General features: G+C 39.6%; 1 protein-coding gene across 1 annotated transcript; it reads right to left on the reverse strand.

Moving 5' to 3' along the window:
- Positions 1-1,258: 1,258 nt before the first annotated feature.
- On the reverse strand, positions 1,259-24,347 carry LOC123500567 (kinesin-like protein KIN-7I). The gene is made up of 5 exons (XM_045249256.1): positions 24,231-24,347; positions 21,274-21,385; positions 20,602-20,752; positions 17,141-17,236; positions 1,259-1,450 (listed from the first exon to the last, which is right to left on the reverse strand). The coding sequence occupies exons 1-5, from the start codon at positions 24,331-24,333 to the stop codon at positions 1,439-1,441; spliced, it is 474 nt and encodes a 157-aa protein (XP_045105191.1). The 5' UTR covers positions 24,334-24,347; the 3' UTR covers positions 1,259-1,438.
- Positions 24,348-25,861: the final 1,514 nt, after the last annotated feature.

Here is a 25,861-nt window from a genome sequence, read left to right on the forward strand (position 1 = left end):
GGAATATGAACAGTACCAAATGGTGATGAGAAATGCTCTAGACAGAATGAAGCAAGAACTCATCAGAAAGGATAGAGTGATGATAGTTGGAGACTTTAATTGCAAAGAAATAGTGTGGGAAGACTACGAAGCGGTGAATGGTGGTGAGTGGGCAGAAGAATTGTTAAATGTAGCAACAAATAACTTGATGACACAGTGGGTGAGATCACCAACAAGGTGCAGGGGACAAGATGTTGCAGCATGGTTGGATTTGGTATTTACCAGGGGAATCTCTCTAAAAGAAGAAATTGAACATGAAAGTCCCTTGGGGAAAAGCGATCATGATGTCCTAAGCTTTGAGCTGGATACAGAATTAAGCACGAATAAGATTGTGGAACGCAGGGAGGAAAAATTAAATTATACTAGGGCAAATTATAACCATATAAGGGAGTTCTTTAATTAAATTGACTGGTCCGTGGTATACCAGGAAAGAGATATGCAATTGAAGTACGATAAATTTATGGATTTGTATAACTCTGCTGTGGAAAAGTTTGTGCCATATTACAGAAAGGGGGACTTTAAATAATAAACAGTGGTTTAATAGAAATTGTGAAGAAGCAAAAAGAACAAAGAAAAAGGCATGGAAGAAACTTAAGAAAAAAAAGTGATGTATTATCAAGGGAAGGCTACAAAACAGCAAGGAATAGATATGTTGAAGTAAGGAGAACAGCACAGAAGGAATATGAACAGAGGGTGGTGGAAAACTGTGATAGTGACCCAAAAATGTTTTACAAATTCATAAATGGAAAACTAAATAAAAGGGAGGCAATAGAAAAGGTAAAAAACGGGGAAGAAGTATATGAAGATGCTGGAGGGATAGCTGAAATTTTGAACGACAACTTTTGCAAAGTGTTTACAAAGGAGGAGCATTTTATTGGAGGAAGACCTACGGAAATAAAGCAAATGCAGGACATCATGGTTACTAAGGAAGATGTAAGGAAAATTATAAGCAATCTGGATATTAATAAATCAATGGGGCCTGATGGCATATCTGGGAGGTTGCTAAAAGAATGTAAGGATCAATTGTTGAACCCCATATTTGATATTGTGGAAACCTCCATACGAACAGGATTAGTCCCGAAAGAGTGGAAAAAAGCTGACATTGTGCCTATATATAAGAATGGTAGTAGAATGGAACCACTAAATTATAGACCAGTATCGTTGACTAGTATATTGTGCAAGGTATGTGAAGAAGTAATTAAAGCTAAGTGGAGTGAGTATCTAGAAAGTGAAAACATTCTGAGTGAAAGGCAAACAGTTTGATTTCAGAAAAGGAAGATCATGTGTATCCAATTTATTATGCTCCACAGCTGTTGGGGTCACTGTGCAGATGATGGCAGTCTTGGAGTTGCCACCAAGGGATGTCTGCAGAATCCAGGTCAGCTTGGAGTCACTGAAGTTAATAACGGAGCTGAAAAAGGGAGCTAATATCAGACAAAAAGAAAAGAAATTACACAAAAAACAAATACATAAAACAATTACAACTCCCTGCAAATGAAAATGAGGATGCACATAAAATTAAGAAGGAATGAGAAGGGAGACAGAAGACATTTAAATGACAGACACAGACAGATATAAACCATACTTTTAAAGGGTTACCCCACACTCACTCTCTCCCGAGACTCCAGAATCTGTAGATAGAAGGAGCAGAACTTGATACAGGGGCCCTCCCTTAATGTGCAGGAAAAGGACCAACAAAATGTGCACATATATTGAAAGCACACAAACCGAATAATAGAACCCTATGTTATAAACAAGACTGGGACCGGGACCCACCATGACTGATCCCTGAGATCCCTCCATAAGGGCCTCCATATCGATCATTCCTGCACTGCATTCTTTATGGCATTTTTACATTTCACCTTGTTACACACTGTAGACTCATTAATAGAGTAAAATCTGCCTACTTCACAGAGCTTCTTACCTGCTTCAACCTAGTTTATGATGTCTAGTTTCTCTTAAAGTGGAAATATTTTACATTTCTTGATAAGCTATACAGGCAACCCTAGCTCAACAAAGGGGTTAAGTTCCTAAAAAACCCTTTGTTCAGCAAAATTTTGTTAAGTGAACCTATTATAACAAGTTTAACCCGACTTGAACTTCTATTGAGAGTAAACAAAGTGAGAGTACATCATAGTACAATGAATGAAAGTAAAAATTATGAAGTTAAACATTTAGGCAGTTTAATTTAAGTCATTATAATGTACACTAATGTATGTACGTAACTTTATAATGTTGATGATCTTAAATTTACTTGATGGTTAAACTTAGTTGCTGGTTAGTGTCTTTCCCGTTTCACTCTCAAAGGAGAGTAACACGGGAAAGAAACTAACCAGCAACCTGTGGAATGTAAACAAAGGGCGCATCATTGTATCACATACAAAACAAGACTTTCCATTTTATTTATTGTAGTCACGAGTTCAGGTGGTTCTTTTAGCTTGCAAGGAAGATACGGTCTCACCAGCCTTTTTAACCCCTTCCCGCCGGATGTTAAAAAAGCCCACCTGTATGATATACGGGTGGTAGTGCCCAGAGCGGGAAACTCGTGCAAGCTTGTCATACTTGTCGTCTTTGTGTATTATGCTACTATTTTTTAGTCACTATATCGGCTTCAAGAGGAAAGTGGACGCTTCTGAGAGAGAGAGAGAGAGAGAGAGAGAGAGAGAGAGAGAGAGAGAGAGAGAGAGAGAGAGAGAGAGAGAGAGAGAGAGAGAGAGAGAGAGAGAGAGAGTGTGACATTTGCTAATATTTTAGACACAAGCGGGATGCATGTAGCTTATCTTTCGAGAGGAAGATGAGGGGAGGAGGAGAGAGAGAGAGAGAGAGAGGAGAGAGAGAGAGAGAGAGAGAGAGAGAGAGAGAGAGAGAGAGAGAGAGAGAGAGAGAGAGAGAGAGAGAGAGAGAGAGAGAGAGAGAGAGAGAGAGAGAGAGAGAGAGAGAGAGATTAGAAAATTTGTAGTTTTTGTATGTGTTCACCTAGTTGTAATTTTACAGGGCCTGGGTATCATACTCATGTGGCCCCGTCTCCATATCTACACACATCCAACTTTCCTTTAAAACTATGCACACTCCTTGCTGACACCACCTCCTCACTCAAACCATTCCACACATCTTTGTGGGAAACTATATTTCTTCACATCCTTCAAGCATATTCCCTTGGCTATCTTTTTACTATGCGATCTCGTAGTTCTATTTAAGTTTTCCTCTCTCAACATCATTTGCTCATTATCCACTTCATCCAGTCCATTCAACAGTTTATAAACCTGTATTAAATCTCCTCTTTCTCTTCTTTGTTCCAAGGTAAGCAAATTCATTTCTTTTAATCTCTCCTCATAGGTCATTTCTGCCAATTCCGGAACCATTTTTGTTGCCATTCTCTGCAATCTCTCCAACTTCCTTATATGCTTCTTTTTATAAGGGGACCAAACCACTCCAGCATATTCCAATCTTGGTCTAATTACCGTACTAATTAATTTCTTCATCATATCTTTATCCATATAATGGAAGGCTAATCCAATATTTCTTATCAAATTATACGTTTCTCCAAACATCTTATCAATATGAGCCTCAAACTGTCCATGGTCTTGTATTATCACTCCCAAATCCTTTTCCTTTTCCACCTTTTTCAACACTACTTCTTCACCCATCTTATATGACCCTCTTGGCCGTCTTCCACTCTTCCCCATCTCCATCACATGACTTTTGCTCAGATTAAATTACATTTGCCACCTCTTGCTCCACTCCCAAATCTTATCCAGGTCTGCCTGTAAAAAATTTTACAATCTTCTTCACTCTTCACACACCTACACAACTTCGCATCATCCGCAAACAAATTAATATAACTGTTTACTCCCTCTGGCATGTCATTAATATATACAAGAAAAAGTATTGGTGCCAGCACTGAGCCTTGAATAAAAGCTCAGTAGATTTGTTACACATGACCTCCCTTTCCTGAAGCCAAATTGATGATCCGATAATAACTTATGATCCTCCAGGAACCGTATCCAATATTTCTTTATCACCCTCTCACAAATCTTACCGACCACACTTGTTAGAGACACAGGTCTATAGTTAAGAGGCTCTTCCTTACTGCCTCCCTTATAAATGGGCACCACTTCAGCTCTCTTTCACTCTACTGGTACTTCCCGTTTCTAATGAACACCTTATAATATCATATAATGGATCAATTAATTCTTCTCTACACTCCTTCAATAATTTTCCTGAAACTTCATCTGGTCCCATCGCTTTATCATCTTTAAGTTCCTCCAACATTTTATATAACTCCTTTTTAGGAATCTTAATGTCATCAATGTGCACATTTCCTTGTACATTCTGAGGCTTTACAAACATTGTTTCTTCAGTAAATACTTGCTGAAGCCTATTATTTAGCAATTCCGCTATATTCTTAGGGTCATCTACTATCCCTTGCTCTCCTTTTAATCTTTCAATGGACTCTCTCTTTTTAAGTTTACCATTTATGAACCTGTAAAACAATTTTGGATGTTCCTTACTCTTGTCTACAATATCTTTTCAAATTTTCTTTCTTCCTCCTCCTTACCCTCACATACTCATTTCTCGCCACTCTATAATTCTCCTTATTTAGTATATTCCTGCTCTTTTTCCATCTTTTCCAAGCCACATCTCTCTTTTCCTTAGCCTTAACACAAGTTGCATTAAACCAATCCTTTCTTCCTTCCTCTCTCGGTTTATAATTTGGTACAAATTTCAAAACTCCTTCTTTATAATATTTCATAAAAATCTCATATTTCTTTTGCACTTCTCTGCACATCTCCTCCCAATCTAATTTTCTGAAATAATTTTTCAAACTTTCTGTGTCCATCTTTCTATAATTCAATCTACCACTCCTGTATGTCTCGTCCTTCCTTCGCTGTGTTGTTGCTATCTGCATTTCCATAACCACATGATCACTCTTTCCCAAAGGACACTTGTATTGTATATCTCCACATAGATACACTTCTCTTGTTAACACCAAATCCAGTCTAGCCAGTTCATCATATCCTCTATATCTAGTATTTTCCTTCACCCTCTGTTCCATCATATTTTCCATCATTAGATTAAGAAATCTCTCTCCCCATGCTTCCTCTGCAACACCACTTACTGTGTGTGTGTATTTACCTATTTGTGTATTACAGGGCCCGAGCTAGGCTCTCTGTGTCCTGTCTCTTTGTCCATTCCTGTCATATCTCTCTTTCATCTGATTGACACACACCGCATCAACGACATGACTGCTCAGTTTATTCCACTTATTAATGCTACGATGCGGGAAACTGTATTTTCTCACGTCATTTAGACAGATGTCCTTTATTAGCTTTTTTCCATGTCCTCGGAGATGATTACTTGTGGTCACCTTTATCAATTCTCTATCCAGTATGTCAATCTTGTTCACCAATTTATACATAGTTATCATGTCTCCTCTTGTTCTTCTCTCTTCTAATGTGGTCAGCCCCAGCTTCCTCAGTCTTTCCTCATAGTCTAACTCCCTGAGTCCTGGTACCATCTTTGTTGCCAGCCTTTGTACCCTTTCTACCTTCTTCACATTTTTCTTCATATGCAGTGACCAGACACATGCTGCATATTCTAGCTGGGGTCTTATTAAGGTACATAATATCTTCTTCATCATTCCTTCATCTAGGTAGTGGAATGCAAGGCCAATATTTTGAAGCATGTTGTATGTTTTCCAAAAAATCTTGTTAATGTGTTTCTCCGGTGACAAAGTGTTTTGCACGGTTACTCCTAAGTCTTTCTCCTCATTGGTCTCTTTAATTTTCTCATCACCCAGCCTATAATCCCTGTTTGGTCTGTATCTACTTCTTCCCATTTTCATACCATGGGTCTTGTCTATATTAAATTCCATCTGCCACTCTTTACTCCACTCATATATTTTATGAAGATCTTCCTGTAACTTGTTACAATCTTCCACATTCTTTACTCTCCTCATAATTTTAGTATCGTCCGCAAACATGTTCATATAACTGTCAATTCCTACTGGCATATCATTAACATAAATCAAAAACATGATAGGACCCAGCACTGACCCTTGTGCAACTCCACTGGTTACCTTCATCCACTCGGACTTCCTTCCTCTCACCACTGTTCTCATTTCTCTTCCCATTAAGTAATTTTCCATCCATTTTGCTAGTTTATCATTTACTCCTCCTGTTACGGCCCGCCCGTAACATACATTACTACCATCACCTCCTCCGCTTGTTACCTCGTTCGCCACCTCTCCGCCTCCCCTTCCACGTCACCGTCTCGTGAACCTTCCACGCCAGCGTTTCATGAACCCTCCACGTCACCGTTTCATGAAGCCCCACTACTGTCCCGAAGTTGGATTCACGCGGCCCCTTTCGACTCAACCGAAAGTGTTGAGCCAGCTCTTAGCTTTCTGGAATGCAAATTAAGATCCAAGCCTCAACCAGTGAACACAACGCCTCTTGGGTCTACCGTGGGATCAACCATCACCCAGCATTTCACCACTGCGACACCGCATAAGTATCACTTCCCCTCGTCCGTGTTTTCCACATTGCCTCCATATAGGATTAGGATTATTGTTAGGTATTAAGTTGGCATTTATTGTTGTATTTATTACTGTGTTATATGTATATGTGCATGTCATTTTCCTGTGTTTCATTTTATATATCTGCGTTTCATGTTTCATGTTATATCTATGTGTGTCAATATCATTATGGGTTATTAAAATAGCTTTTTAAAGTGCCCCCTTTGCATTTCCTCACCAGTTGAACCTGCAGTGTTTTTTTTTATTGTTATTGTTCACTGGCTCCCCGATGCCAATCTTACCAGTTTAACCGGTGAACGTAACAATTGGCGACCATGACAGGACTATTATAACCCATGTTCAGTGTTCCATTTTTCCAGTGACCTTTTTTTCTGTGATTGCTTGTGTTTCTGTGGTGTTGTGACTCTGATGTGTTTTTTTTCTGTGACTTACTCTGCGTGTAGTTTAAATTTACCTTTGTGCGATCAAGTAGCTCCTTTTGGGTTAAACGTGCTTCGTGACTTTCATTGGTATCGCATAGCAGTGGTAGAGCAGGAAACCAGGTAGAAAGACGTGTTCACCGATAGCACTTATCTCTATTTTTTGCACATAGGCAGGAGAAAGAGTTAGAAATTCAGGAGTTAGCCCTACGAAATGACGCTAAGTTTAGAGGGGAAGAAATAGATATAAAGAAACAGTTAGCAAGCTTTAATAGCTGCTCCGCTAGTTCCCCCTTTTGATGAATCTGATGTTGACGGGTCATTTCGCGCTTTCGAGAGCATTGCTAATAGGAATAAATGGCCCAAGGATCAGTGGGTGTCTCTCCTTGTCCCTAAGCTAGTAGGAAAAGCTTATAGGGTATACAACGGCCTTAGTGATGAGGTAGAATATGAAGAGATCAAAGGTAACATTCTAGACGCCTACTCTATCACTTCTGATGGATACAGACAACAGTTTCGAAAGTATGTGAAACCAGAGTCTCACACCTATGTTGAATTCGCTAGTGAGAAACTAAGACAATGTAAGAAATGGTTAGCCGCCCTTAACATTACCACCTTTTCGGAGTTGCTCAATCTAATGGTCCTGGAAGAATGGAAGAACAAGTTACCCTTTAATATTCTGAGGCATGTGGAAGAACGGGGAGAGAGTGATCTTATGTCTGTCGCTAAAGTGGCTGATGCGTTTGCTTTGTTGATGGGATCCCTGGGTAGTAGAGGTCGTGGTTCACTATCTAATGTTAGGTCCTCCTTTGGGGAAGGTTTTGGGGCGCGGTGGTAAGCCAACCGGATTCTCGCCAAATGCATATAATTCCCCCTGGTGTACATACTGTAAGAAGCCAGGTCACACGATCCAGAAATGTAGACACCCAAATTGCAAGGCCTCTCAACGTCAACTTTCTTTTGTGGTCCCTAAACCCAACACATTTGAGAACAAGAAACCAGTGGCCCTAGCTAACCCTGTCAACTCTCCTCTAGAACTTTATGACTCGTACATGTATCAAGGTAAAGTGTCCCTGACTGATGGTAAAGACAAGGCAATAAATATCAAGGTTCTGCGTGATACAGGTGCTGCCCAATCCATCTTAAGGGAAGATGTCATCCCTAACATCAAACAGGCTTTCACTGGGAGAAGGTGATCCTTACAGGTCTCGAATCACAGCTCTCCTATCCCTTGGCTAAAATTAGCTTACAGTGCCCGTTCATTTCAGGAGAGGTTGTGGTAGCCATTAAACCTGGTGAACTGCCAGTACCGGGGGTACATCTTGTACTGGGTAATGATCTTGCGGGTAACTTGGCTGTTCCAAACTTAATTGTTCTTGATTCTCCCTTAACAGAAAGTCCCACTAAGACCCTGGACGAAACATCCCCTCACTTCTTCCCAGTGTGTGCAGTCACCAGGTCTCAATCCAAGTCCCCTGCCCTTTCACCACCTCCTCCACCAATGATTGCCTCTACTGACAACTTGTACAATAACATAATTTCAAAGGAGAATTTGATTAATGCTCAGGAACAGGATCTCACTTTGGCTAAGATCAGACATGTTGCCAGTGAGACAAAGGATATGTCTAAATTGCCTTGTTTTTATTATCAGGAAGGAGTCCTGATGCGTGCCTACAGACCTCCTGAACTGAAACAACTAGACACCTGGTCAGAAACACATCAAGTTGTCATCCCCTTGTCTGTACGACCAGCCATTATAGAACTAGCTCATGATGGATTGTCAGGTCATATAGGCATCCAAAAAACCTGCAAGAAGGCTCTTCAACATTTTTTTTGGCCAGGAATGAAAAAGGATGTGTCACACTATGTAAAAACATGTCACATATGTCAAATTGTGGGTAAGCCTAACGAACGCCTTGTGCCAGCTCCTCTGATGCCTATTCCAGTTCAGACGGAGCCCTTCGAAAAGATCATTCTAGACTGCGTAGGGCCCTTACCCAAAACCAAACGAGGGAATCAGTATTTGTTAACCCTCATGGATCCCACTACCAGGTACCCTGAAGCATTCCCTCTTAAGAACATCACATCAAAGACCATTGTAAAACATCTAATACATTTTTTCACCTCTGTAGGAATTCCAAAGCAAAAAAAGTCTGACAAGGGTAGCAATTTCACTAGCCATTTTTTCCAACAGATAGTGAATGAGCTAAACATCGACCATGTTACCTCCTCGGCTTACCACCCCCAATCCCAAGGCTGTCTGGAGCGGTTTCACCAAACATTAAAATCCATGATGAAGAAGTATTGCTTGGAGCATCAAGGAGACTGGGATGAAAGTATTTTTTTCCTTCTCTTCGCTTTAAGAGAATCTCCTCAAGATTCTTTAGGTTACTCCCTTTGAATTACTCTATGGTAGACAGATCAGGGGGCCTCTCAAAATATTAAAGGATCAATGGTTTACTCAAAATACTCCTTCAAGCCCCAGTGTGTCTGACTACATCAGTAACCTTAAGAATAAAATCAGTGAAGTCAGATCTTTTGCTAAATCAAACTTCCTCAAATCTCAAACTAAAATGCAACAAAATTCTCTTCCCAAATCTGTCATGAGAAGTTTCAAACCAGGAGACAAGGTTTTACTTTTTCTCCCTACTCCAGGCAATGCTCTTCACAGTAAGTTCATGGGACCTTATGTTGTGGCTCAAAAACTAAGTCAATTAAATTATGTGGTCCACACTCCTGACCGTCGTAAGGATACCCAACTAGTTCATATTAATCTAATGAAACCTTACCACTCCAGAGAACCAGAGGACGACTTGTCTCGCACTGTACCTGTATGTCTGGTAGGGAAGGAGTCTGGTCCTGTGCCCCCCGAGGAAGAGTCCGACATCGAATTCCTCTTCTCGTCACCTAAAGGACGCCCCTCAAACAGCCAAATCATGACCAACCTTGATGAGGTGTTTCTTTCCTTAACACCTTCACAACAGTCTGATCTTAAAAAGTTATTGCTAGACTTTTCTGAAATCACAGGTGACCTTCCAGGAGTTTGTAATACTATCCAACATGACATAACATTAATATCTAATGACATGAAGCCTATAAGACAACCAGCCTATCGCATTTCACCCATTAAAAGAGACGATGAAAAAAGAGGTAGACTATCTGCTCTGTCATCACCTTGCAGAACCTAGTATATCTCCCTGGGCTTTTCCCTGCCTGTTAACATCTAAGCCAGATGGTAGTAGTCGATTTTGCACCGACTACAGGAAATTAAATAAAGTGACGGTGCCAGACTCCTACCCATTACCCTTGATAGAGGATCTTATAGATAGTATAGGAGTAGCCAAATTTGTAACCACTATAGACTTACTTAAAGGTTACTACCAGATTCCCCTCTCAGACAAGGCCCAAATAATATCCGCCTTCATCACCCCCTTCGTACTATACCAATACACAGCGATGCCCTTTGGCTTGTCTAATGCTCCCGCCACCTTCCAGAGGGCTATAAATTACATCACTCAGGACTTGGAGGGAACATCTGCATATCTGGACGACCTGGTGGTGACTGCGGACGACTGGGCGACACATCTGACCCGTCTTCGGAGGCTGATGGGTCGGTTGCAGGAAGCCGGGATTACAATCAACCTGGCCAAGTCCACCTTCGGGAAGTCTACGGTGGTCTACCTGGGACATGTGGTGGGAACGGCAAGGTTCACCCCAAGAGAGCCAACGTGGAGGCCATCCTTGGCTTCCCTGTCCCTACCACCAGGAAAGCTCTCATGAGGTTCTTGGGGATGGCTGGTTTCTACAGAAGATTCTGTAGGAACTTCTCCACCCTGGCCGCCCCCCTGACGGACCTTATCAGCACTTCCGTCCCCTTCCACTGGACCCCGACCTGTGACCAAGCCTTCCAACACCTCAAGGCGTTTCTCTCCTTGGAACCAGTGGTCTGGACGCCGGATCACTCCCGCCCCTTCCATCTACAAGTGGACGCGAGTGGAGTTGGAGTGGGTGCTGTCCTACTACAAACGGACCCAACAAGCAGCATCCTCCATCCCATCGCCTATCACTCCGCCAAGCTGAAAAAACATCAACTCAACTACTCCACCATCGAGAAGGAGGCTCTAGCACTCGTCCTGGCGCTCCAACGTTTTGAGTGCTATCTTCATCCTGGTCCTCAAACTACGAAGGTCTTCACCGATCACAATCCTCTGGCCTTCCTTCACGCCATGAAGAACCGAAACCAACGCATTCTTAGGTGGGCCTTGTTAACTCAACCCTTCAACTTGGAAGTCCACCATATCAAGGGGGTGGACAACATCATCGCCGACGCCTTATCAAGATCTCCCATCTCACCTCCTTCATGAGCCCATTACGGAGGTCTTAGGGGGGAGGAAATGTTACGGCCCGCCCGTAACATACATTACTACCATCACCTCCTCCGCTTGTTACCTCGTTCACCACCTCTCTGCCTCCCCTTCCATGTCACCGTCTCGTGAACCTTCCATGCCACCGTTTCATGAACCCTCCACGTCACCGTTTCATGAAGCCCCGCTACTGTCCTGAAGTTGGATTCACGCGGCCCCTTTCGACTCAACCGAAAGTGTTGAGCCAGCTCTTAGCTTTCTGGAATGCAAATTGAGATCCAAGCCTCAACCAGTGAACACAACGCCTCTTGGGTCTACCGTGGGATCAACCATCACCCAGCATTTCACCACTGCGACACCGCATAAGTATCACTTCCCCTAGTCCGTGTTTTCCACATTGCCTCCATATAGGATTAGGATTATTGTTAGGTATTAAGTTGGCATTTATTGTTGTATTTATTACTGTGTTATATGTATATGTGTATGTCATTTTCCTGTGTTTCATTTTATATATCTGTGTTTCATGTTTCATGTTATATCTATGTGTGTCAATATCATTATGGGTTATTAAAGTAGCTTTTTAAAGTGCCCCCTTTGCATTTCCGCACCAGTTGAACCTGCAGTGTTTTTTTTTTATTGTTATTGTTCACCGGCTCCCCGATGCCAATCTTACCAGTTTAACCGGTGAACGTAACACTCCAGTCATCTTTAGTTTCCACATCAGTCTATTGTATGGTACTTTATCAAAGGTCTTTCTCAAGTCCAGGTAGATAGCATCCACCCATCCCTCTCTATGTTGCAGTATGTCAGTCACTCTTGAATAAAAACATAATAAATTGGATACACATGATCTTCCTTTTCTGAAACCAAACTGCCTTTCACTCAGAATGTTTTCACTTTCTAGATACTCATTCCACTTAGCTTTAATTACTTCTTCACATACTCTGCACAATATACTAGTCAACGATACTGGTCTATAATTTAGCGGTTCCATTCTACTACCATTCTTATATATAGGCACAATGTCAGCTCTTTTCCACTCTTTCGGGACTAATCCTGTTCGTATCGAGGTTTCCACAATATCAAATACGGGGTTCAACAATTGATCCTTACATTCATTTAGTAACTTCGCAGATATGCCATCAGGCCCCATTGATTTATTAATATCCAGATTGCTTATAATTTTCCTTACATCTTCCTTAGTAACCATGATGTCCTGCATTTGCTTTATTTCCGTAGGCCTTCCTCCCATAAAATGCTCCTCCTTTGTAAACACTTTGCAAAAGTTGCCGTTCAAAATTTCAGCTATCTCTCCAGCATCTTCATATACTTCTTCCCCATTTTTTACCTTTTCTATTGTCTCCCTTTTATTTAGTTTTCCATTTATGAATTTGTAAAACATTTTTGGGTCACTATCACAGTTTTCCACCACCCTCTGTTCATATTCCTTCTGTGCTATTCTCCTTACTTCAACATATCTATTCCTTGCTGTTTTGTAGCATTCCCTTGATAATACATCACTGTTTTTCTTAAGTTTCTTCCATGCCTTTTCTTTGTTCTTTTTTGCTTCTTCACAATTTCTATTAAACCACTGTTTATTATTTAAAGTCCTCTTTCTGTAATATGGCACAAACTTTTTCACAGCAGAGTTATACAAATCCATAAATTTATCGTACTTCAATTGCATATCTCTTTCCTGGTATACCACGGACCAGTCAATTTCATTAAAGAACTCCCTTATATGGTTATAATTTGCCCTAGTATAATTTAATTTTTTCTCCCTGCGTTCCACAATCTTATTCGTGCTTAATTTTGTATCCAGCTCAAAGCTTAGGACATCATGATCGCTTTTCCCCAAGGGACTTTCATGTTCAATTTCTTCTTTTAGAGAGATTCCCCTGGTAAATACCAAATCCAACCATGCTGCAGCATCTTGTCCCATGCACCTTGTTGGTGATTTCACCCACTGTGTCATCAAGTTATTTGTTGCTACCTTTAACAATTCATCTGCCCACTCACCACCGTTCACCACTTCGTAGTCTTCCCACACTATTTCTTTGCAATTAAAGTCTCCAACTATCATCACTCTATCCTTTCTGTTGAGTTCTTGCTTCATTCTGTCTAGAGTATTTCTCATCACCATTTGGTACTGTTCATATTCTCAAGCACTGGTTCTGGATGGTATGTATACTGTTATAATATTAATGTCCCTCTTGCCATCTGTTATAAGCATACTTATCACTTCCTCATTTCTCTTACTATAGTTCACCTCCTTTACTATCAGATCTTCCTTAGTAAGAACCTTTATACCACCACCTCCTTTATTTTTTCTATCATTTCTCCATACTTTGTAGAGTTTTACATCAAACCAGTCTAGCTTTATTTCGGGCCTTATCTTTGTTTCCACTACACACATTATGTCCGGTTCGTTATTTCTTAGGTAATCCATACATTCTAGCCTCTTAGACAGAAATCCATCTATGTTCGTGTAAGTCACTTTTATTCCATTCCTAGTCTCATTCTTCCATGTAATGCCTATTCCATCTGTTTTATCCACCACTTCTTTAGCCTCCCATTTCTCATCCTCCAAAAAAACTTGATCTTTTCCTCCTCTGTTCTTTTGTCATTCCTCTCCTTCACTTCAGTTACAAGCTCCTTCATTTTCATTCGCTCATCTTGTGACATATTTCTTCTTATGTAAATTGTTTTGGTTTCCTCAGAGTCCTTAAATTTCCAAGCCCTCCTCAACAAGGCCTCCGCTGCCACCTGAGACTTTAATTTAAATTTTAATGGTCTATTCTTGCCTTCCTGAAAAGCTCCCAATCTCACACTTTCTTCTACCTCAGCATATAGGTCCTCTTCTCCCACAGAGATCTTGTTCAGTAAAGACTTAATCTTAGTCATTTCCCTTATCCCTCCTGCCCTGTCAGTTCCTGTTAGTTTCCTCCCGCAATCCTATTATGATCACACATTTTTTCTTTTAAGCAATATCTCTCACCACATACTCATTTTCCTTTAGTGCCTTTACCATTTCCCTCTGCGTAACCCCTTTATTTTCCTCTTCCTGCTTTTTTACTATCTCCCTAAACGACCTTTGTACCTCCTGATGTTCATGGTTCACTTCTTTCATCCTGGTATCAATTAGATTAAGGCATTCCTCTTTCCTCAAGTCCCCTTCGGATATTTTTATCTCCATTTCCATGAGTTTAGCCTTCATCTCTTCACATTGTTTCCTTAGTTGTTGGTTTTCTTTCTCCATCTCTACTTTTTCCTTCAATAGCTCTTTATTCGCTAGCGTTAACAAATAGATCTCATTTTTGAACGAATCATTCTCGGCTAGAACTCTATCCAGTTTTTCTTCTATTGACAAAATGTTTAGGAACTTACTTTCCAGTGCCTGGATTCTTGCATCCATATCAAGTTTCTGCAGCCCTTTTGGCGTAGTAATAAAACCTTCAAAGTCTCTAGTTTGCCTGGACGCCATTTTTGTTATTGTCAGCTGATTACGGCCAGAACGATCACCGTCCACACTCTCCTCTCAGGGATCACTCTCCATATCACTCACTTTCAACACTAAGAGACAGTAGGACATTAACAGGACACTAACTTAGAGTTACTAGGACCCTGTAATACCATAAGTATTTTCTTTCTTCCCGTCCGCAGCCGGAGACGAGCCGTCCTCTCTCAGCGACGGCAACGCGACGTGTGTGTGTGTGTGTGTGTGTGTGTGTTTTCAAGAATGTTACAAGGCGGGACGCATGTAACTTATCTTTCGAGAGGAGAGGGGAGGAGGAAGGAGATGGGGGAGGAGGAAGGGAGGAGGAGAGGAGGGAGAGAGAGAGAGAGAGAGAGAGAGAGAGAGAGAGAGAGAGAGAGAGAGAGAGAGAGAGAGAGAGAGAGAGAGAGAGAGAGAGAGAGAGAGAGAGAGAGAGAGAGAGAGAGAGAGAGAGAGAGAGAGAGAGAGAGAGAGAGAGAGAGAGAGAGAGAGAGAGAGAGAGAGAGAGAGAGAGAGAGAGAGAGAGAGAGAGAGAGAGAGAGAGAGAGAGAGATGGGAACAGTCTATGCCATTGGGTAATTTTAGACACAAGGCGGGATGCATGTAGCTTATCTTTAGTGATTGGTGGAGACAAGGATGGTGGGAGGAGCACTAGGATTTCAAGGACAGCATACAGCGTGTGTAGTTGGTATCCAACACACTATACGGGACAACTGAACTGAAGAAAGCTCAGAAAAGAAATATGACGTCTACGTAGGCGTCACTGTATTTGCTACTGGGGCTTCATGACGCCCACATAGGCGTCACCGTAGTGAAGGGGTTAATAGAGTCTGCTTACTTGAAAAAAGTAGAGACAGTAGATGGAGTCAAGATGGTGGCGAGCAATGCTATTAGTTTTCTCGCCTCTCTTGTGTCTGTGAATAATATCCAGCTTCACTTGGAGAGTAAGAGATTTCCTGGTCTTCTTAGCAACGCTAGGCAACACTGCAGGACATTTTGGTGGTAAACTGAGCGAGGGAAGATGAGCTGCTGCTGACGCTGTTATTGTTTTGAACAGGGGGAGTGAGTGGTGCATGTGTTGTCCACGAGGCGCTGGTGTATCAAAAGCCTGTCAGCTTGCATGATATAGCACAGCTTTTAAATTTGGAAAAAATTACCTGGATAAAACTTCATTGAAGCGAGTTTGATGTTTGTTAAACAAGCAGATGGTAGTAACATGAAACCTTCGTTGTAGCGAAATTTCATTGTGTGAACCTTTGTTAAGTGGGGGTTGCCTGTACCTGTAACACCCTTCTCTTTCATATTTTTGGAAGGAGCCATATTCACAAACCTAGAAAGATAACAAGTATTCACCAACCTAGAAATATCATAGTAATTACCAAATGTGAAATATGAAACCGTAACACAAGCAAGCTGGAACAACAATGTGGCTGGACCAAAACATAAACGTGGCATCAAACTGTCTCGTTGGAATTTTGTTGTGTAACGTTTAATTTACATATTTTGACATTTAATTATTATTTTTGTTGTTAAAATATCATTTCTTAATTTATTTGAATTTATTTTATTGGTTTTTGGCAGAAAAATAATTTTATAGCAAACATGTACAGGATACAGAAGATACAGGAGATGCCACATCTTGCCAGACTTAGGCTCCCTACCAGCCGGTCAAGAAAGACACAAGAATGGTGTCTACTACTGACCAACTGGTGTGGATGGCAAGGTCATGGTCAAGCCAGCACCAACAGACCTTCACCGCGAGGACTGCCTAACTGTGGAATCTTTTCACAGTGGCCATACCTGATGTCTCACAAATGTCTACCACAAGGTGAAGTTGGTGGCCCACAGGTGGAGAGCTTCACTTCCTACTCCCTGGATGCGATTTTTTTACATATATATCCTATAAATTTTCCTGTAATTCTTAAGATGGTTTTTAGAATAGGGTCACAAGACAAAGTAACCCTTTAAACCTTGTAAATACTTGTAATGTTAGTTTAAGAGAGAGAGAGAGAGAGAGAGAGAGAGAGAGAGAGAGAGAGAGAGAGAGAGAGAGAGAGAGAGAGAGAGAGAGAGAGAGAGAGAGAGAGAGAGAGAGAGAGAAAAAAAAAAAAAAAAAAAAAAAAGATAAAGTATAGAGAGAACAGTAGAAATAGACAAAAGGAGTGAGAGAGAAAAATGAGATGAAGAATGGCAGTGAGTAGGAGGATGCAATTGCAGTGACATGACAACTCCAAAGCACAAACGAGATGAGGATTACATCACACTAAAACAGGGTAACACTCACCAGGCGGAAGATGGTGTGAGAGCGGGAACTGCGTTCATTCATATTAGTGGTAACTATCTGCCTGTTCTTCTCTCCTCTCTTGACAATCTCCAGCAACTAAGGGGAGATAACCAGGACATGGATGAGATTAAGAGGAATTCTAGGTTTTTCAATCAAGTTTCTGTCATTAATATCCCTCATCACACCATCCATACATATGTTCCACAGCTATGTTGTACAAAACAATAATTATAATAATTACCTCAGTGTTTATCAGTTTTTTAAACAATCAAGAAAAGTAAATTTCTCTGCATTTGAATATGTTTTTTTCTTGATTGCATTGCTTTAACTAGTAACAATATAGTGGTCAACTTATTAACATTGGCTATTACATCAATTTCTACCAACTTAAAGAATTTTGTTGATACAAAATTTCCAATGGATTCAGATATTTAATCACTATATACTACTCCAGGATACATATTCACTAATAACAGAAATAGATATGGTGAGGGTGGTCATTTATATTTTGAGTAAGTTCAAATTCTATAAGACTATAGAATTTTCTTTACTAGAAGCTTTCATTGAAAGATTAAGAATTAAAACCAAATCTAAAAGAAAACATATCCATCTATTTGTATCTTACAAAGCCAGAAAAAAATTTCTTAATGCACTAAATAAAAGTTTAATTTTGATCAAAGACAAATTATTGTGAAATATTTATTTATGGAGATCTTAATTTTGAAATATTACAACAATAATAACAATGTACAAGAATTTAAAAATTCATTAATAAGTATACTTTTTGCCAATTTCTTTTAACTACCTACCACTATGAGTATCTGCCAACTCTGCCACACTTACAAACCACATTTGGTCATCACAAGTAGAAAAAAACATATCAAATTATATAATTATAACTGACTACTACTTCATAATCTCTTCATTTAATTATCATGAATATATTCAACCCAATCCCAGAGAATGAGTAAGGAATGTATGCCTCCATGCAGGACATTATCATGTCTTTTATGTGCTCAGCACACAGAGATGAGTCTCTAACATAGAAGCAGTAGTCATTCAAAGGAAAACCACAATAATACCTCCTCAGGTCACCAAAACTGGCAGAGAAGAAATGCCAGAGGCTTTGAGGGATCTTGAGGGGGATTGGAGAAATAGGATAAGAAATAGATAGGAGATTGTGATTGAAGGAGCCCAATGGAGAAGATAAGGTAACTGCATAACCAGGATTTTAAAAGTTAGGAAAAGATAAAAAAAAATGTTGGATTCTTCTCTAAAGAATACAAATAGGGTGTTGCACCTGTTTCTATAGGTTATGGACTATAGCAATGTTGAAGGCTAGTTCACCAAGATGGTCAGTGAAGGGAGAGGAAAGCTGAAGGTGAACAGTGAAGTCTCCTAGAATACAGATCTCTATGAAACAATAGAGGCAGAATGTGCTCCACTTTGGAAATTAAATACTCAAAGAATGTCTTATAGTCAGAGGAGTTAGGTGAAACATAGACAGCACATATATTTAACATAGACTCTGAAGTTGTACCCAGATCATGGAAAACATAGAAGACTCAAAAGCATCAGCATGAGGCCAAGTCAAGTCATTGCCCACATAGACACAGCATCCAGCTGAGGAGAGAGAAAGTAAGAGGAAACAGAAAAGGGGCTACTGTCAGTTGCCTCAGATAACTGTGCTTTCTTTTCTTTTTTTTCTCTTTTTCTTTTTTATGGAAGAGGGGAAGCTGGCCGAGAAAAAAAAAAAAAAAAAAAAAAAAAAACTTGACTAACAGTTCCCTAAAAGATTAAGAGAATTACCCAAAAAAACTAGGACAAATGTCTTGAAACCTTCTTAAAAGAAGCCTAGCCAGAGGTTGATGGAAATGTAAACGCAGTCAGGGAGTTCCTAATATGGGTATCACTATAAATAAAATTACCTGCGCTACTAATGGGTGGAAGCTTAACAGTGCTTCCAATACTCTTCAAGATACCTACAGGCACTATAGGCCAAGGCAAAAAAGTTTTCTGTGCAGTGTGTCTGTGCTAGTTTTGTTTTCTTATGTGTATGTCATATTATACATTAGTCAGAAACCATTGTCATTTTTAAGTTCTTGTTTATATATTCTTCACAGATACGGTGTTGTTTTTGTATGAATAAAACCACAGACTGAAGTTGCGTTTTACCACTTACTTCACTACTGCTTATTATCATTATAATAAACATGATTGAAGCCTCCAAGGATGGAGATCTCCAGGAAAGGACTTTTGAGTAGTTAAATAGTCAAAGCAGTTAGGTGAGAGGCGGACAACACAGATAAATTTATCTAAAGAAGTCATAGCAAGATGGTGGAAAACTTATAAAATTCAAGAACACGGGCATGAGAGCAAGTCAAGTCACTGTGTTGTGCATATTGTGCATATATACACATCTTGCTCTGGAAGGAAAAAAAAATGGAGAAAGTAAGAGGGAACAGAAAAGGTGCTTCTGTCAGTTGCGTCAGACACCTATGTATCAGTCAGGAAAAGATGTGTTAACCCAATTTTTATATTAATATTTTCTGCTGCAACCAATGCTTATAGTACTGCCTTCAATTATTGCTATAATCAATACTGTTTATTATCATTACATTTCCTGTGCAACCTCAAATAATAAGTAGAAAAAAATGTGTCAGGAAGCTTCAGCTTGACAGAAAAGTGTATATATAATGATTAACTATAATGTAATATTCTGGCAATAAATATTCAATTACTTACCCTTTCAACAACTTACCACCTAAACAACAGAACTTGAAGACATCACACATTTCTTTCCTATCATTTATATAATATAACTCCTCCTCAGGATGAGAGTGGACTAATATCACACCCCTGGAAAAACTATCCCCTCAAGGCGGGTTCATGTGTCAATATGCAACTGAAATTACAAGTCACTACAAGTATTGACTGAGCCCTTCTAGTCGGAACACATTCACACATAGCAAATGGGAAGTATCAGCTGGATGGGGGGAACTGAATGTAAACAAACACCTACTCAACAAGATGTCTTCCTCTGGTGATGATGAATAGTGTGATCAAATTAATCATCACAAGTATTCAATTCTCACCTCCAACAACACCCTGCATAGAGAGAACAAGTTCTTGAAGAGTGGCAGCTATCTTATTGAATAATGATTTGAGTGAGCCTTTTTTTGCTGTATAATTCATTTTCAAGGTCCCAGATATGCTTTTTTTCCCTCACCAACTCCAAAATCTCTAAACCTGGACACCACATTTTCAAACCTTTCTCTGTGATATCACAACATAAACAAAGTTGCAAATTGACTGAACAAAACAAACATGTTGGCCTTGCTTTGCAAAGGTTTTTTTCCAGTTGCTAGGCACCAATATTCATTCAGAAGCTCTATTGACTTGCAATTTCAGTCACATGTTGACACATGTGAACCCTCTTTACTCTCCCACTCCTACCCTACCTGTTCCTCACAGTTGGAGCATTCCTCACTCAAGTCAGCCACATACACTGTCCCTGATATGTCCTCACGAATGTTGAGAGAGCGACCCCTGGCATCCCGTCCTACCAGGATGTCAGAGATATTCTCATTGTAGATCTCCATGTACGATGCTCTGTTGGGCAGAGAAATGCGTAAGTGGATAGATCAGAAAATAACTAATATCTGTTCCTTCTATAAATGTCTGATTTCTAGTCTACAAAGGAGGTTAGGCACTGTGACTACATGATGTGTATAAAATTATTTGAAGAGGTAGGAAAAAAGGCAGTAATCACTTTTTTTTTCCTAGCAGCAATGAATGCCATTAAGTGTAATACTGCATATGTTGACATTCCTTTGGTGCATCTCTTCCAACAATGTAAGGAGCACTTGATTTGTCTGCCTATATAACGAAGAAATCGTCACACGCATGAGCTGGTGGATCAATTACAGATAACACTAATACATTTACTGAAAGACTACAGCAACAGTGTGCTAAGAATATTTATGTGTGCGTGTATGTGTGCGCTCATTCCAACAAGCCACTCCCACTTGTACAGCAGAGTGGTGATGCATCTGTTGTGTAAGACAAGGCATACAATGTGGTTAGTCTTCTGTCTATCTATCCGTCTTACTATACCTTCTCTCAATTCTTACCTGATCAAGTATTCTCGGTCTGGCGTTTTTTCAATGAGACGAAAAATGTTCTTCACAGCCAAGGGAATAATGCCTGGGCTGCTGCGATCCCCCATCATGGTGAAAGTTTTGCCTATGGGATACAGAGTATGACAGCTTGACAGTATTTTGTGAAGAGAACAAACTACAATGAAATGCAAGCACAAAAGAACAAAATATGTCATGTAATTTCATGAAGTACACACACTAGCAGAAACACAAACATAACACAATTCAATCAAAATATCTATCTAATATTCAGTGTTTAGTTTGTATCTCTTTTTCTCCCACACTCACACAAGGCATCATCACCAATAGCATCACATCAAAACTTCTAACAAAATCAAAAGGATAGAACAGCAGAGAAAGAATATTCAAGATGATGACAAGGAACATAAGAAAAAGAGGAAAGCTGCAAGAAGCTGTCAGGCCTATATGTGACAATCCTTTATGAACAAAGTTACCTAATTCCATCTATCATCCCCATCCATAAATTCATCTAGTCTTCTTTTAAAGCTACCTATTGACACAGCACTAACAACGTGATTTCTGAATGCATTGCTTCCTTTGACCAAGATTTGAGCTAACTATTCTAAGTCTTTTCCATATCTTGAAACCTCTTTTCATTAATTTCTTGCATTAATTAATGTTGAATTGTATTTCTGTCCTAGAAAATCAGTTTCTCCCTATTTCAGTCCTAAACATGATTTTCTCAAGCTTAAACCAATCAATTCTTGTTTTATTTTGTCTAGTGATCCTAAGAACTTTGCTCATCCTCCATTTGACCTGAAAAAAAGTACTTAGGTGCTATGCCATTTAAATACTTCTATTAGGTCCCCTCTTAACCTACATCTCTCTAAGGAATGAAAATTTATTTTTTCAATCTTGCTTCATAAGGAATATCCCTTATCTCCTGTATCTTTTTTAGACATCCTCTTTAGAACTGACTCAAATAGACATATAATGTGGAGACCAGAACTGTACTGCATAATCTAGATGCAGTTTGATAGTGGCAAAATATAATTTCAATATTACTTCAGGGCTTCTGCTTTTAACACTCCTAAAAATCAACCCTATTTGCCTTATTTCTAACCTCTATGCATTGCTTCCTTTGACCAAGATTGGAGCTAACTATATCTCCTAAGTATTTTCCATATCTTGAAATCTCTTTATCTTGTACTTATTGTGTGGATTTCTTGCATTAATTAATGTTGAATTGCATTTGCCACTTGTTTGTCCATCAGTCCAAAATTTGTCTGCAAGGTGATGGCATCCGAATCTGACCAATTAATCTACCTACCTTCATGTTATCTGCAAATTTACTAATATTACTACTAGTTCCACTAACAAAACAATTAATATATATTACAAATAACAATGGCCCTAAAACTGATCACTGTGGCACCCCACTTGACTCCACTCTGAATTAGATCCATTAATTACTACCCTCTGTCACCTATCACCTTAACCTGACCTTATCTAGCCTAATAATTTTCCCTCTATCCCATGTGCCCTAACCTTTCTCAAGAGCCTCTGATGTGATACCTTATCAAACACTTTACTGAAATCTAAGCATAGGATGTCATAATCATCACCATTATCTGCCGCCTTATAAACTTTACTATTAAAACTCAACAAGTTTGTAAGGCATGACTTTCCCTTCATAAAGCCATGCTGAGAGTGTTTTATCAAGCTTTGTTTGTCTAGATGCTCCCTAATGTTCTTCGCTATTACTGACTCCATTAATTTACCTAGAATTGAAGTTAAGCTGAGAGGTCTGTAAAGAGATGTTAGTTTTATCACCTTTCTTAAATATGGGTACAACATTGGTTTGTCTCCACATTATACGGTACCTCACCTGACTCAAGAGATAACCTTAAAACCACTGCTAAAGGCTCATTGACAACCTCTTTGCATACAGTGAATACTCTTGGATATATTTCATCAGGTCCTTGTGACTCTATTACCTCCCTAGTTATGTGAATATCTCTCAGCTTCTCACTCTCTTCTGCTCTAAAAAATTTTCACGTATATGGAATTTCCTGCATGTTTTCCTGAGTAAAGACAGTTAAAAAATAACCATTCATAATTCTACTAATCTCCTCCACAGAACTAACCAGCTTCCCATTAGCTGCCTTTAAGGAAAAGACCAGACATGAAGGATGAAATGAGACAGGTTGGGTGATTAGAGATAGGAAATGATAATTATCATAGACTAGGATAATGCAGAAGAGACCAGAACCAAATAGGAAGGATAGTGGAACCATGCATGCTTTGGGGTCTAAGGAGTCTTAAAGCGCATGGGTTTGAATCCGTCCACAGTCTAAGCGTAGGCTGGGTTTCCTCACTCGGGGCAATGGTTTCCTAGCGGGTGGGCTTTGAGATAAGTATCCCCTTTAGCCCAAAAATTCCCATGAAAAATCCACATGGTATATATATATATATATATATATATATATATATATATATATATATATATATATATATATATATATATATATATATATATATATATATATATATATATATATATATATATATATATATATATATATATATATATATATATATATATATATATATATATATATATATATATATATATATATATATATATATATATATATATATATATATATATATATATATATATATATATATATATATATATATGCTGGTGTGCAAGGAATGATAATTCTGTGCTATGTGACAGTAGAAGATACATTCATGATGTGCCTATGTCATGTGCCAGCTGGAGACACATTCATGATGTGCTTGTACTGTGTGCCATGTGCTAGCAGGAGATATCCATGATGACCTCATGTTGTATGTTGTAAGTCAGCAAGAGATACACTCATGATGCACCTGAACTTTGCTAGCAGAATACACACTCATGATGTGTCTGTGTTGTGTGATGGTGGGATCACTCATGAACTCACCTGAAGATGTCTGTCCATAAACAAAGATCGTGTCATTGAAGACGGTGAGAGCAGACTCAATGATGGGCATTGCCACCTCCTGATACACATCCTCATTCTGCATTTTGGGGCCAAACACATCATCTGGGGGGGAGATGGGAGGAGATAAAAACACTCCAGCTTGCATATGGAGATGGTAAAGGTGTTACATTTCAGGGACCCTTATCTCGTATCATGTTCTATTCTACACCACAGAGGATAAAGTTACATCATTTAGAGGTCACATTTTTAACTTGATTAGCAGCATGCTTGGTTGTGCCAGCCTTGTTTCACACATTATGGGTCAGACCTCCACAGTCCTGTATCCTTCATTCCAAAATTTCCACTAAAGAACAAACTCTGCACACTGATATCTCTTGGTCTTTATACTCAGTTACTCTTCAACATCCCTCTCTTCCTCATCTAGAACCAACTTAACAACACCTCACTGTCTTCATCACCTACTGCCCCAACAACATTGTCATGTGTCTTCCTCACCTATTGCCAACCTAACACAAAGCAGTCTTCTGCAGCTTTCCTCTATAGGCCAAGCTCTCCAACGGAGGCTGAAAAGACCGTAGTTGGGCTGAAAACTCACACACACACACACACACACACACACACACACACACACACACACACACACACACACACACACACACACAGCAGGAAACAACAAGGAAGATTTGGTTGAGAAGAGATCTCGGTGAAAAGGAAAGAGAAATGTTAAATGAGTTGAGAAAGGAGGCTTTGAAAAAAAATGAAGAGAGGACAGAAGAAGAGAAGAAAGAGTTTTTCTGGAGAATCTTGGATATGAGACTGAGGAAGTGGTTCATAACCCAGAAAAGTACAGCAAGAAAGGACTAAAGAAACTTACATATGAGCGAAATGTAATGTATTCCAACATAAATGGAGTGATATCGGGATTTTAGAACTCAACGATTACTTGAGGGACAAGAACCCAGATATTGTGGGTCTTACTGAAACAAAACTGAGAGAGGAGAAGACCTGATGAAGGTTGGAGAAGGAAATATAACGTTTGGAAAAGAAATAGAGTAGGTAAGATGGGAGGAGGAGTGATGTTGCTGGTTAAAAAGATATAAAGGTGGATCAAGTGAAAAAGGTATGGGAAAGGCAGAAGTGCTAAAGATCAGAGCAGAAACTAATGAAGGAAAAAGAGGCACTACATAGTGGTGTACGTACCACCTAAGACAAATGCATGGTCAGTACAGGAATATGAAGAAATGATAAGTGATACAGGAACATGTCTGGAAGAAATGTTGGGTGGCTGTGAACGAACTATAATGATGGGAGATTTTAATTGTAAAGAGGTGTGTTGGGAGGACTGGTCAATGGAAGGATCAGAGACAACATGGGAAATACACTATTGACACTGGCAATGGAAAATGTGTTAACTCAGTGGGTCAAAGAAGATACTAGGTTTGGAGGAGAGGGAGCATCGTCAAGACTGGACTTGGTCTTTAGTACAGAGCCAATGGTCATTGAGGAGATGAGGGTGGAGTGCCCTTTAGCAAAGAGTGATCATGCAGTTTTGGAGTTCAAGGTGATAGACGAAGAGAAATCTAGAAGAAATGAAGAATATAAAGTGGGAA

Source organism: Portunus trituberculatus, unplaced genomic scaffold (genome assembly GCF_017591435.1).
Source record: "Portunus trituberculatus isolate SZX2019 unplaced genomic scaffold, ASM1759143v1 PGA_scaffold_410__1_contigs__length_386818, whole genome shotgun sequence".
Lineage (NCBI taxonomy): Eukaryota > Metazoa > Arthropoda > Malacostraca > Decapoda > Portunidae > Portunus > Portunus trituberculatus.

Excerpts from the sequence above, each read along its gene's own strand:
- LOC123500567 (XM_045249256.1), bottom strand. The coding sequence starts at position 24,333 with ATGCAGAATGAGGATGTGTATCAGGAGGTGGCAATGCCCATCATTGAG. Across the intron at positions 20,753-21,273 it reads GACCGAGAATACTTGATCAG|AGCATCGTACATGGAGATCT; the intron begins GTAAGAATTGAG and ends TCTGCCCAACAG. Across the intron at positions 17,237-20,601 it reads GCTCCAACTGTGAGGAACAG|TTGCTGGAGATTGTCAAGAG; the intron begins GTAGGGTAGGAG and ends ATCTCCCCTTAG.